This window comes from Cyrtonyx montezumae, unplaced genomic scaffold (assembly GCF_038088225.1).
Source record: "Cyrtonyx montezumae isolate F1298 unplaced genomic scaffold, pur_monq_1.0 scaffold_1, whole genome shotgun sequence".
Lineage (NCBI taxonomy): Eukaryota > Metazoa > Chordata > Aves > Galliformes > Odontophoridae > Cyrtonyx > Cyrtonyx montezumae.
The window spans coordinates 18,063,277-18,077,550 of record NW_027071825.1 but is presented as its reverse complement, the minus strand read 5'-3'; the positions used below and the strand labels follow the sequence as shown (position 1 = coordinate 18,077,550).

Genomic DNA, 14,274 nt, shown 5'->3' with positions numbered 1-14,274 from the left:
GCAAGAGGTTCATAGAGTCCTAAAGACTGGAAAAGCTCTATGATCATCTAGTCCAACCATTCACCTACCACCAGTATGGGGTTACTAAACCATGTCCCTTAAACACCTCCAGAGACAGTGACTCCACCACTTCCCTGGATAGCCTTTTCCAATAGCTCACCAATCCTTCTGTGAAGAAATTCTTTCTAATATCCAACCTGAACCTCCCTGGCACAGCTTGATTCATTCCCAATTGTCCTATCACTGGTTAGCTGGGAGAAGAGGCTGGCCCCTACCTCAAATAAAGTCCTCACTGAGCCTCGTCCAGACAAAACAGTCTTGGTTCCCTCAGCTGCTTCTCATGAGGTTTTAGCTCCAGTCCCCTCACCAGCTTTGTTGCACTTCTCTGGACACACTCCAGGGCCTTGATGTCTTTCTTTCCCCCTTGTAGTGAGGGGATCAAACAGAACAGTACTCAATATGAACCCTCACCAGAGCCGAGTACAGGGGAATGATAGACCTCCCTGCTCCTGCTGGCAACACTATTTTGATATAAGCCAGGATGCTGCTGGCCTTCTTAGCCACTCAGGCACACTGCTGGGTCATGTTGAGCCAAGAAGCTGAGGTTCCATCAAAGCATCAGGAAGCATTTCTTTACTGTGAGGGTGACTAAGCAACAGACTAAGTGGCTCAGTGAGACTATAGAGCATCCCTACTTGGAGACATTAAAAAGCTGCCTGGACACAGGCCTAGACAACATGCTTTACATGTCTCTTAGCAGCAGTGTTGGATCAGATGACCTCCAGATGTCCCTTCCAGCTTCAACTATCCTTCAGTGTTTTTGAAAAGAAAGGGATGTTTTCTCATTATGAAGATAAAATAACTTCTCTACTAACTCTGGAATGCTATTAGGTAGAAAAAAATCTGGATCTTCCAAAGTCCGTTTACATTTTCAAAGGCTTTTCTCATTTGTTTTAGGGGAATATTGGATTGATCCTAACCAGGGTTGTTCTGGAGACTCCTTCAAAGTGTACTGCAATTTCACAGCAGGTGGGGAAACATGCATCTACCCAGATAAGAAATCTGAAGGAGTAAGTATCAATCTATGTTTTCGGTTGGCTGTTGATAGATACCACTATACTATTACAATTTGAAATAAACAGGATAATTACACTGTCACATTCTTCATACATGTATCTTTTAGATTATATTTAAATTTACATAAATCTGAATGAAGCAGTAAAACAGTGCATGGAATTAAAACATGGCCTTTTTACTTTTGCTTAGGTAGGGCTTTTATGCACACCCTTGTAAAACTTTCACTGCATTCCAGAATGCAACACAGCTGTGCAGCAGGTTTAAACTCATGATCTACAGTTTGACATCTGGAGTTACACTCAATAAGTTTCTCTTGCGGGTTCATTTATATCTAAGCAAAGCAGATATAAAACAAAGTGTTAACAGTGAGCATCCTCACTCATTGATATAAATGACCTCCAAGAGGCACGTGGTGAAGAGGAAGGCTTTCTCAAAGTTTTTCTAAAAGAGACAGACATATCAGCATCAAAACTAATTAAGACTCTGAATTTAGATAATCTTCACAGTAGCAATTTATAACAGCAATTTACGTGACTCTTATCAGATGACCACCGTATGCTTTAACAGAAATAGCTCTTTAAAAGTTATCACATTGGATTCCATTTCAAGTAATGAATCTGAAGGCTTTCTATAAAGGAGAAACATTCTATTTTAGAGCTTTTAAAGATGCTGAGAACACAGAAAGAAGAGCCATTTTTTTACTATCTTGTGTGAAATTTGTTCCAGGTAATTTAAAACTTTATCTGTTAACCCATGTTCTAAATACTTACATCTCCACTGTTTTACCACACAGGTTAGAATTTCATCATGGCCAAAGGAGAATCCAGGATCTTGGTTTAGTGAATTTAAGCGTGGCAAACTTGTAAGTGATCACTGCAACATACAGTTATTCACAAATCAAGTACACATTACAAGCGATCAATGTATTCCAGTGAATCTTAAAATACAGAGATAACAACAAACTTAAGACTTTTCAGCCTCAGACCTCTTGGCCTAAGTATTAGTGCAGCTACATGGCCTCTTGCCACTGGTCACTGGAGCCTGCTCTGTACTGTACCATTGCTCTGTAAATGCAGAACAATCCCAACAGTTGCCTGCAAAGCTGATGGTGAGGATCTGACTTATGGTAGACCACAAATCACCACTTATCCGTAGTAAAGCAGCTGGAGTACAGATTTCCTGCTCCAATCTAGATAATTGCAAATATACTAAATACAGAAAAATGAGGGTGCAAGCTAATATAACTTTTTAATTAACTACAAGCAGATTCCCAATGAGATTCTGCTATTTTACACCATACGGTAGGGGTAAATCTCTGTCTTTTCCATTAAAAAAATTCATAGTTCCTAAATATATTTTTACAATGTGAAAAACCATTTAACAGAGTTATAGCTTTACTGAACTTTAAAATCCCTTAAAAAGAGATGTGATGGTTTACTTTTTTATTAAGGACAGTTATGTGGTTCTTTCGTCAACAGTAATTTTGTTCTGCATTATAACTTAAATATTTATGTGACTTTTTATATTTTTTAGCTTTCATATTTGGACGTTGAAGGCAATTCCATTAATATGGTCCAAATGACATTCCTTAAACTACTGAGTGCCTCTGCCAGACAAAATTTCACGTACACCTGTCATCAGTCTGTAGCTTGGCATGATGCATCATCTGACAGCTATGACAAAGCACTAAGATTCTTAGGATCAAACGATGAAGAGATGTCTTACGACAACAATCCTTACATCAAAGCACTTCACGATGGCTGTGCAGTAAGTAGAGATTCAGAATTTTCTTTACAAAACCTACCTGTCAAAGTAGAAATCAAACAAATTCATTTTTTGCATAGCTTTCTCCTGAGAAACACTTTCCAAAGACTTTACTTTTAATAGACTGCTCTTTAGTAGTTTTTAACTAGGATACACCAGTCAGTTTTTCGCATGTAAAAAACATATATATATATTACCATAAGCAAAGCAACAGAAGTAGAAGAAACCCAGAATGGATACAGGCTGTCAGCGCCAGTGTGCTGAAACTTGACTGTTTCCTTGTATGAATGCTGTGTAAGAGAACAGAAACAAACAAGCATAATTAGAGAAAGCAGCCCAGGAAGAGAATGTATTAATAGCCATAATATATAGGAAATACAGGAAAAACGTATTAACTAAGCCATAATCCAAACATATTGAATTAATTGCATAGTTAGGTGATGTTGTTGCCTTTTCTCTTTCATTTATTTATTTTTATTTTTAATTAAAGCCAGGTGGAATTCAAGGCTCGCATCTTTTGATTCCACTCTTAGCTCAGCTAAAATCTCAAGAACTGTCCAAACATTCATCAGCTCTCTGATATCCTCTCCAGCATGGTCTTTAAAGGTGTAATAACTGTTAGGTCTCTTCAGAAGCAGAATAGTTTTGAGTTTGAAAACAAGGACGTTACAAGAGAAAGTGACAGTTAAAGATTCATTAATTATTTTGCAGTGTAATGTGAAAAGATTCTGAGGTAAGTTCCTGAGAAATCGGTGATAGAAAATGAGACCTGGAAGTGCTAGGATACATATTTGTCTCTGAGACAAAGACAAAACTTGCATAAAGGCAGAGTATCCTTCTGCCAGTAGCAAAATTCTAATACATGACTGTTTCGCATCAGTCTTCTTCTATGTCCTGTATCTTTATTTTGCTTTCATTGCCCACAGGGTTGAGCGTAGGGCTGCAGAGACAATGTAAGTGATTTAAGGTTTAACTTACATTGCTAAACTGAGAAAGATCTACCAGCTTGGATATGCTCATCTAAAATCTAACACCTTGGCATAGTTGAAAGTGGAGTGGTTTTAAAAGGGCAGGAGACGATCTGAATAAAGTAAAGTTTTGGATTAACCCAGCAAGCTGCTAAACAGCCTTCTGCTTTTCTCCTAAAGCAAAAACACAGCATGATATTAGACACTATGAAGAAAAATAACACTGTCACAACTGAAACTGAGATAGCAATCATGATAACTAACATGATGAGAAGGCAGAAAGCTTTTGTTTAGAAATAAGAGTGTGCTTTCAAACTGACAGTCCAAAAAGCTTATGTAATACCTTGTAAGACACTTTCTTCTTAGAAATAGGTGTCTTTTCTATCCCACAAAACTAATTAGTGATTTCTTCACAAGGAAAACATCCTCACTACTACAACGATATTATCATAAATTAGTATAGGTGTGAATTCTTTAAGGAACATTAAATGTCTTACCTTTATTTTTTTTTTTCATTTGTATGCTTATTTTAGTAGTCAAAAAGCTATGGGCAGATCTCTAAAATCAAAAATGTTCCATATCACATTTTTTAAATAAATTTAGAATTCGTAACATCAGATGCTTGAAAGGCAATCATTTATAAATTCCAAACTTGAGAGATAGCCTGTGAAGATCTACAGCACATTCTTACTCCTCTGATGTATGTTTTTGCTTCTTTTTTTTTTTTTTTTTAACAGTCAAGGAAGGGCTACGGAAAAACAGTGATTGAAATCAACACACCCAAAATAGATCAAGTGCCTATAGTTGATGTGATGATCAATGACTTTGGCGATCAGAACCAAAAGTTTGGATTTGAGGTTGGTCCTGTCTGCTTCCTTGGTTAAATTTAAGAAAAAGACCAGATCAACAAAAACGTTGCACTTTGGTGCTTCCAACCCACTTCATGCCACATGCAAGTTTTGAATAAGAATGGCATAGAAAATGTCTTGCTGTGTACCTATGTCTCATCTAGAAAGTAACTGTTGCCCTTGTAGGGCCAGAATCACATGACTTAAACTAATTTTGCAAGGATGCTGTGGCACAGACAGACAACACAGGGCTCACTTTATCAACACTCCCCCTTCCCCTGGGATAACTTTGGTGCTGTTTAAAAAGAGAAAGAAAGAACAAATGACATGGTGCTCCTTTGATTACAAAGAGGTATTATGAAAGTGTTTAATAAACTGTAATTATTCTATGTACAGTACTATACTGTTATTTTTCTGTCCATTTCCAAAACTTGCATGTGCCTCTAAATTGCATCTGACTCGTATTTTACAATTACAAAACTACATTGTCAATACTGTGTATGTATTCTGAAAAAATAAAGCTGTAATTGCCAGTGAAGCCATTTCAATTTCTGATTAATAATAAAATCCCTTTGTATATATTGTTGTTGAAGAGCTGTTATTTGAAGTCGCCAAAAAATTTAAGGTGGCCAAACTGGAAGATCTTGAGCAGCACACTCAAATACCCTTTTCTGCTGATATTACTATTTGATGATGAATTTCAATACTGAAAGCACCTTCAAAGGTGTTGTGTTCCATGGTGCTATACCTCAGACTTTTTCTTTTCTTTTCTGATTTCAGAATTTCATACAAAATCTGTATATACCTAAAATAAATAAGTTTATATTTTTGGGTAGGGAAAATATGTAAAAAAACAAACAAAAAAAAAAAGAACCACCAAACTTCTGTTAAAATCTGTGTGGATTAAATCAGTCACATAGCTTTCCTTTTTTTTTTCCCCTCCCAAATGTTATCTCATCTGAATTTGTTTCTGTTGTGCTTATTTGATTTGCATAAACATTAAAACTGGATTACTGAATTCTAAACAGTTATTTATGGATTTTTTGCAGTGTTTATTTAGAATTTTAGTAAGCAATAATGGATGTTTGCTTTCTGAACTGGATATTAGAGGTTCCACAGAATGGTCCTATAAAAAATGTGCCCATCCCATTAATATAAATTATTTTTTTCCTGTTATTTCAACTTAAGGCCAGGAATGCAATATGTCTAGGTCATGTGATTCTACATAGTTGCTAAGCAACAAATAAGGGGACTGCTTTCTACAGAGCTGTCTTTGACCCAAACTGCTAAAATTTGCTATTCAAATCTCACCAAAAAAGTTGGTTTGGCCTTCCCTTTGGACATTTAATTCAGGTAGTTGTAAGTAGAAATTGCATTTTAATTTTGCAGCAAAAATCCTTTTGTAATTATTTTTCATAATATATGTAAGACTTGAAAATAAATGTTTGTTTCTGTTTCTCTTAAGTTGTTAAATTAAATAGATCTAGCTTCTGCTGGCTCATTTCCAACTGGTACTTTCTCATGCACGTTTATACATGTAAAAATAAGATCTCAAAAGTCAACTTCTTGTTGTTCATATTTTCTTCTATTTTTGAACCAAAGTTTGTCACCTCAAAGAGGAAAATACAAGTTTTATTAATAAAATTAAGTCTTGTCTACCTAGATTGGTCATTCTGTTTTTTAATGTCCAGAATTCACCTACTGTCATTACTGTAACTTCAGTCTGCTTCCAGACCATCCAGTCTCCAAACTAATAATAATTTTAGCATGCGTCCTGGCAGGCACTGAGTGATAATACCGGAACAAGGATTAATAGAGGTGCTGATAGTGCTACTGGCAGTATGTAGCAGGTGCTATTTATCTAATTTTGCATTTACTTTGCATGACTTTATAGTCACAACAGTCCACATAATACTGAACTTCTTTACTCATCTAGTCTCTTATATGCTACAGTGTCGGAGTACTTCCATGGAGAAGGCTCCCATAATAAAAGCAGGCAAATGGTCCTATTTATTAGTGGAAAACAAGACAAAACCTAAACCATGACCTAGAAACCACTGGAACACAGAATTGCCTGTATTTTGTTTTAGATATTTGAAGTATAACTGATGAAGTATAACTGATCAAGCTAGAGATATGACCTATGTCAGCTGGGACAATGCAAGCTAAATTCCATACTAAGACAAGCCTAGAAGAGAACATCTTTTTCACATCTCAAGCAAAAAATCTGTTTAAATACAAACACATCAGAAAGCTGGATTTTGTCTCTAAAAGCTGATAAAATAGAACTTGGACATCCTGTGATCTTGAATGTTTCACATTATCTCAGATCAGACTAGGTTGTTTAAAGTTTGCTTCATTCTCTAAATAGAGAAAAGCCATAGTAGAGATGTTAGACATTTTCCTCACTGCAAATAAATATGTTGTTGTAACATGATAATGGAGCCAAGCAGGTGAACAGCAACCTCAAGGCAATGAAGGATGTTACATATTGAGGCAACATTCCGTCCAGGATAACATGGACATAGAATGGAGATCTAAATGATAGGCTACAACTATACAAGTATAAATTGTCCTGTGTATACACATAGAGCTCCTACTCCTCCTCTCTCCTTTCCTCTTTCTGTCTCAGGCAAGAATATATCAGTGCATCACGATCAGCACATCTTTTGGAAAGCTTCATGAAATGCAATGACGATATATTTTCTCTCTTTGTTGGCAGTCCTTATTGCTAGCACCAGTAATTGCTTTGTGAAATAAAATATTATAAGCTCTTTAAAAAACAGTAAGCACGTTTATATTATTCCTCCTTTGTTAATTACAAAATAGGGCTTTATGTTCTAATAACTGGTGAGAGATGCTATGATAGCCATTGATTGATTTCCTATTAAAAGCAGATTCATTTTTCAGTGAATGAACAACCTCTATTGTACATGAGGTACCAAAAATAACCTGACAGTGACAAAGATATTGAATGACACATATATTGTTTTTACCTGGAATGTAGTCTTGTGTTCCTTGTCTAGGCACGTAAATTATCAAAAAAGCTCATTGTTGATTTGGTAAAAAGCAACATCAAGATTACTGTAAAGGAGTAGACTGTTCTAAAGCTATATATTCTTTTTTTCTCATTTGCAATAGGGACATCAAAGATTATTACAGTGAAAAAGGCAACAAGCATCCAGAAAAGTAGATATACTGCGTTAGCAAAAACTGGGCTTTCCTTCCCCTCCCCTCAGCTGTATGAATGAAGGCTCTGTTCTAATGACAAGAGGATGGAGCCAAAGCCCACAGTACTACTATGGACATATTTTGCCTAAGTTCTCTCAAGACCTTTGTCAGACCTTGATCTTGTTTCCAGTTTCCCAAGGGTAGAGTTGTGACTGCCATCAAAACACAACTAACGTCAGTAAGACAGACAGGAATTCTAGAATTCAGCTGCAGGACTGGAATCTAACTGTCTTCATTGCTTCTTGGTATGGTCTAAGATTTATAATTTTTTTTAAACATAACAATGAAATTGTAGCTAAGTCTTGGTGAAACGTAACAAAACCTAGCCAGCAGTGATTAAATGCAGATGAAAATTAAAATTCAGTTCATCCAATTTGCTGCCATTACATTATGCACTTCTAAAACATATATAAATAGCAGTTGACCAAGAAATCAAGGGCCAGTCAGTGGGATATGATGAAATCTACAAATACACAGTCAATGCATTTTTCCACTTTCTTGACTGTACAAGGTCATCATTTATTCCATTTACGCTGTTTGCTCTTCAGTAAATTATGATCTGTTATCAGATTTTCTTTCATCAGCTTTGTTAGTTTGTGTTTTAGTGGATGATGCTGACCACTTCTTTGCCTTTTCCATGTCTGGTATGCATTTCATGAGATACTACAATCTAGTAGTAGTAGTAGTTTTCATTTTCTGATTATTGGCCAATTTACACCCAACTGACTAACGTTATTGCTTTTCCTCATGCTCAGCCAGTATGTTCAGAGCAACATAAGACTCACCAAGGATAGTCACTCAGCCTTCTCTGTGATTCTAATACAAAAAACATCTGCGATAAACAGTGCCAATAAGCCCTGAACAGATAGCAAGAAAATGGAGAATTAATAATTTTTTGGATTGTACAGTTGATGGAGTTGATGGAACATTTATCATTTCGCCCATACACATCAAAGAAGACTGAATGTAAGTACTGGAATTATTTAACACCTCACAAAGCCATCTGTCTTTTTCTTGTTCATTATATGCCATGAACAGTGGCCAGTAAAATTCTTTGTAAGAATAATTTTGTTTTTCTCTAACCCACAAAGTTATATAAGCTGGAACGTCTGCTAGGTTTTCATTGTAGCAAGGAAGTAACAGGTAAATAAAAACTTTCCTGAGTCCACAGGGCTGGGACAAAAGAGCTGTCCAGAGCCCCAGGGCCATCCAAACAACCAGGTATGAGCAAAGAAAGCCTCCCATTTTGTTCTCATTTCACCCTGAAATACTTTGTATGCATATATTCAGCAGTCATGGCATATCATGTGCAGCAACAGCACTAGTCCGTGATGTTTTACTTGGCTCTGCAGAGGCCCAGCCTCGAAGTTCTGTGGTTCCCTGGCATTAGTAAGAGCACAGTAAGCATAGCTAGAGTAGAGCCTGAGTAAGAAAAGGAGTTTTTAAATGGAAAAGCATGGGACAGCTGAAAAGGATGAGGAGAGGCTGAACATTTAAGGCCAGGTACTTGAAAGAGAAAGAGAGGACTACGGGAGAGGTTGTGGAAGCTGTGGAATATATACAGAGCCATGCTAACGTGCTGTCAGATTCACAAAACATAAAGCCTATCTGGGTGATCCACACATCCACATTAGGCATAGAAATTAAGTAGCCTTTGTTATTCCTTTTGTCTTGTACCTAACACAGAGAAGCAGCTAAGTCAGACAGTCTGTCTGCGAACTGTCTGCAACAAAGTCACATGAAAACTTCAGGGACATCAGTTCACACTGATGTCTGTGAAACCTCGCTTTGCACACTGAAGTTGGCCCATTTAATCTTACAAACACACCAACCTTAAAACTAGCCATAGTATCTTGAGGATATCACTATATTTGATCTAGTGTTGCATCTTTCCAAGAACATTCCCCTGGAGAAAGCAATATATAATAACAACGGTAAGAATAGTACACATTAACTGATACCTGAAAAATGTCCCAGCTAAATGATTCTTGATTATTCCAAGGCATTATGAGTTCTGTATGCATGCATTTGTTTCTCATGTTTTGCATAATTTCTGATAACTATGCACAAGTGCACAGTGCAGGAACAGCAGTTATCTATAGCGTGATTACACATTAAATTTAACGAGTAAGTTAGAATCACCTACTATGAAAATAAAATGAAAGCAAAATTATAATTTTGGAAGCGAAGCTAAAGGTTGAAACATATGCATGCACAATTAACACCTTTAAATATACACAACAATAAATCCTTCACACAGATGTACAGCAAATTTAGATGCATATTACCTGAGTGAAACTCAACTATGACAATGTGTGAAATGACGCATAGAACCGTAATGAGACATAACTCAGAGGAAGTAAACCCCTCGAAGCAGGTTAGGGCTCTCCAGCTCCCATCATGCTGCAGTATTTACATCAGGTGTGGAGTAATGAGCAGGAAAGGGTCCAGCCATTTAAGTACAGGGACGGAGTGCTGCACTTGATGCATGTTTTCAAACCTCTGTGCACAATCGTGAGCTGCCTCCCACACCCCGAGGACAATACTGCAACGAGGAAAAAGGCACAGCAGAGCGAATCGCGAGATGTGCGTGCAACGAGAGGATTAAAAAGCAAGACAAAGGTAATTAAGAACAGATAACCGATGAAATATTTACACTGAAGGCTTCTGAGCGGGTAGTTTTGCTTTCCGAGCAAAACACCTCCACAGAGGCAGACGTTAGACTTGAAGCGGGTAGCGAGGGCTCGTTCAGCCCAACCATCACCTGCCTTGGCGGGACGGCAGAGGCGCAGCGCCGCGGCCAAAGCCGCTCGCAGCAGCTGCTGCCCGGCACGGCGCGGTGCCCACGCGCTCGGCCGTTAGGGCCGCGCGCGGCCGCCTCCCACGAGCGGCAGAGCCCGCCTGAGGGGCGGCTGCTTCACAGCTCCTGAGGTACGCGCTGGCTCCGCGTGTGGAAGCACCCCGCTTCTCCCGCTGGCCGGCAGCTAGCGCGTACGTGGGAGCCGTTCTCCGAAGGGTTGGGGGCCGCAGGCTGAGAAACCGTATCGGGAAGAGGGAAAAGACGGCCCTTTGTTTTCTTCGCCTAGGTTCTTCTGCGGTGCGAAACGCTGCACGGTTCTGCACGGCTGCTGCTGCTGGACTTCTGATGGCAGGTATGCAAACAATCAGATTTAAACAACTCTGTACAAACTAACCGGGAGCTTGCTAATTGTTCTGAAACGGCACGAAGGCTTTAACACCGAAAAGTATTCCTTTGAGTCAGCAGTCAGGTGAAGCAGCCTTCAGGTGGTTGTGGTAGTGCTTCTTTCATGTGACCCCTGGATTGAAAACACATGGTGCAGGGCCCTGTGGCACAGCTTGGACACAGCTTTCAGTTAATTAACACCAAATTAACTGCAGCTGGATCTCATAACCGACAGCAATGCTTCCAGAATCTTCTTGTTACCTTGATTTGTCAGGTCAAATTCACCTTTTTGACACAACACACATTAAACAGTGTGGAAGAGAAGCAGAAGGCTTGTTACCCAAAAGTGAGAAAAGCTTACCCCCCAGTACCATTCTCCGGTCTGCTGTGGCACTTGTTGAACGCAGACGGTGTTTCATTGCAGCGTTTAAGAGAAGTGTTTGAGAATCCTCTGTCCACTGTCAGTCTCTTTTAAGGATTGTGGTAAGGACTTGTCTCAGGCATCTCTGCGTAACACGTAGAAAAAAGTGTGAGACCTGCACAAGTTCTACCTGCAGACAAGCAACACATCAACGGTTACAGTCTGCCCTTGACTCCTTACCCCTTTGTTTCCCCTAGTTATGAATTATCTGAAGTTAAAGCATGGGTGTCCAACTTTTCTGCTTGTCTGGCTGCACTAAGTGAATAGGAATGGTCTTAGGCCACATATACAAATGTTACACCAAAATTAATCTCTTACTTGTTTCTGTGGAAACTACAACTTATATAAAAAGCATAGTAACACTATTTGATAGAGCAAATTCTCAGCTACAAAACACTATTTTTCAACATAGTCACCACCACTGGCTATGCATTTTTGCCAGCAGTGAATGAGAGCCTGCATTCTGCACTCATAAAGATCTGTACCTGCAGAGGTGACCCACTGAAATGCACCACCCACTGGCTCACTGTGGTCACTCTTTGGTCACCATCAACATTCAGCAAATATCAATAAATGTCAGTAGATGCCATTTTTTCCTCATAGACAAAATTCAATGACACACCTTTGCTTTATATGCACTTCCATGTCAGATGCCGTCTGTTGGACTGCCCCTCTGCTGCCATCTGTCACATGGCAACAGAATGTAATGGAACATTGGTGGGAAGGTTCAACCTCTACTGCCATACCACCAACTCCTGCCTCTGACATCATGGGCCAGCATAATAAAACAGGAGGCATTACTTTTGGAACAGCTGTCATAAAATACGTACTATAATTGATTTATATAAGTAATAAATGGTATTTTAATCTTAATATTTTAAGAAAAAAAAGGCAATTCACAGTGAGTTCTCAAGGTGCTTATGAGTTTTGATGAATTTTGCTCCTCTTGTGCTTTGTCCTTGAAAACAGTTGCTCACAAGTGTATGTACTACCAAAAAAGTGATGACATGAATAAGGTGTGACTGCGAAGCAAGGGATATAAGGCTGTGTTTATAAAAGTCTAGTAAAGAGACATGATTTTGAGTTGAATATCTGATTGCAATTCTGTATGCTCAATTTGAATATTCACAGGTAATGTGAAAATAGAGTAGAAGATTGCAACAAAATATCATCTATGTTTTGGTGTATATTTAAACCTGTTCTCCAATTCCTTTATCACAATGGAAAAACAGCTGCACATTTTTTTGATGTTCACAGGATTGCTTTTAGCCAGCATATGAAAATACATACAGTTGTTGTTATAACTTGAGTTAGCACTGCACTGCACCTTCCCTTGCGTCTTGGTTTCAGCCCAATTTGGCTGCCAGAAAGGCAGGTGGGGATTTTAAACTAAAGCATTCCTGAGCAGAAGAGCACTCCAGACCATGATAATTTAGCACATGGTGAACCATGAATTCTCCCCTGTTGTAACTCTTCCTACATGTGCTGCAGAAAATGTCTTACCTTTAACAAACCCAGTCATAAGGAAATGCAAGGACACCACCATCTGAGGCTGAAAAGAAAAAATTGAGATAGTCAATTCTTCTGTTTTATTTGATTTTGGTGCTTTCAGTCGACATTTAGAAAACTCACCCTTCAGTTAATAAGTCATCAGAAAATATATCAGTATAAAACATGTATAAGATACTTCTATAGAAATAATTTACAATGTAAATACTTATTAGGATAAACATACATTCAGTCTTAGCTGTGCTGATATCAACTGGTTATAAATAAATTTGGGCTAAACTCACATCATTTCCATGTTTTGTGGTTATAACAACTCAAAACTGCCAAGAGCTGCTGAATGCTGATGGCAACTGGAAATCAGAAATATTCTGCTTATTACAACAGCCATTCTAGTAATGTAACATTGCTTTTTACCTTGATGGATGCTAAGAAGCATCATTTTGCTGCTTGACTTTTCTTCAAACCTAAGGCTGTAGGCAATCAAAGAAAATAAAAACATCTGGATGAGCTTTTGATTGCTGTGCTCACTGATATGGTGTACCCAATTAGCAACTAGTCACCACAGCTTGTGTCAAAAGACCCATGAGGTTAATTCAAATCATGTCAGGTTAAATTGAATCCAGTTTGCATTCATATATATTTGTAAGCATGGTTTAAATAAATTTGCACTATATTATACTTTATTCACAAGCTAAGCAAAGGGTTTTGTGGTTTAGTTAAAAATTGCAACAACGTTTTACTTCTTAAAAACAAACTTCTGGGAAAACATTTATGTTTTCTTCAAAAAGGCATTTCTAGCCTCATAAAGATAAAATTTCATTGTTTTTTTTCAAGTTTGCATTTTTCACTTCCTGTAAACTTTCACAAATTTTTATTCATGAACACGTGTTGTGGTTCCATGGTTTTGCATCAGTATTTCAATGGCATTACCTGACTAGGACTCAAGTAAATTAATCTAACTAATATCTTAGGTGTTCAAGGTGTACCTATCAGACTGTAGTAGGAAAAGAAAGTTCTAAAACTCAAGACTGATTCTCTCATGTATTCACTTATTCTGAGTGTAGAACCATGGGCATACCCACCTTCTTTTAAAGCACCCAAACACTGCTGTGTGGATTCTCTTCCTACAGTGAGTTAGATTGTGTGTTGACATTGAAACTGAAAAAAGCTGATGTAAAAAAGCTGAGATTTTTTAAAAAGAGAAATTTAGAATAGAAAAAAAGATTTAATCTTTTAAATTGTAGCTCCTTCCAGTAAAAAAAAATCTAGTTT

The 14,274-nt window shown here is 37.9% G+C and overlaps 2 protein-coding genes across 2 annotated transcripts in view; one reads left to right on the top strand and one right to left on the bottom strand.

Annotated features, from left to right (window-relative positions):
• The window catches only part of COL11A1 (collagen type XI alpha 1 chain), a 126,566-nt gene extending 120,986 nt beyond the window's left edge, over positions 1 to 5,580 (top strand). Inside the window, exons 65-68 of the mRNA XM_065742558.1 lie at positions 958 to 1,070; positions 1,871 to 1,939; positions 2,611 to 2,844; positions 4,547 to 5,580. Of these exons, the coding sequence (XP_065598630.1) occupies positions 958 to 1,070; positions 1,871 to 1,939; positions 2,611 to 2,844; positions 4,547 to 4,693 (563 nt within the window). The 3' untranslated portion in view covers positions 4,694 to 5,580. The remainder of the gene's footprint in view (positions 1 to 957; positions 1,071 to 1,870; positions 1,940 to 2,610; positions 2,845 to 4,546) is intronic.
• The window catches only part of SLC30A7 (solute carrier family 30 member 7), a 508,373-nt gene that overhangs the window by 137,101 nt on the left and 356,998 nt on the right, over positions 1 to 14,274 (bottom strand). The gene's annotated exons all lie outside the window — the stretch shown is intronic.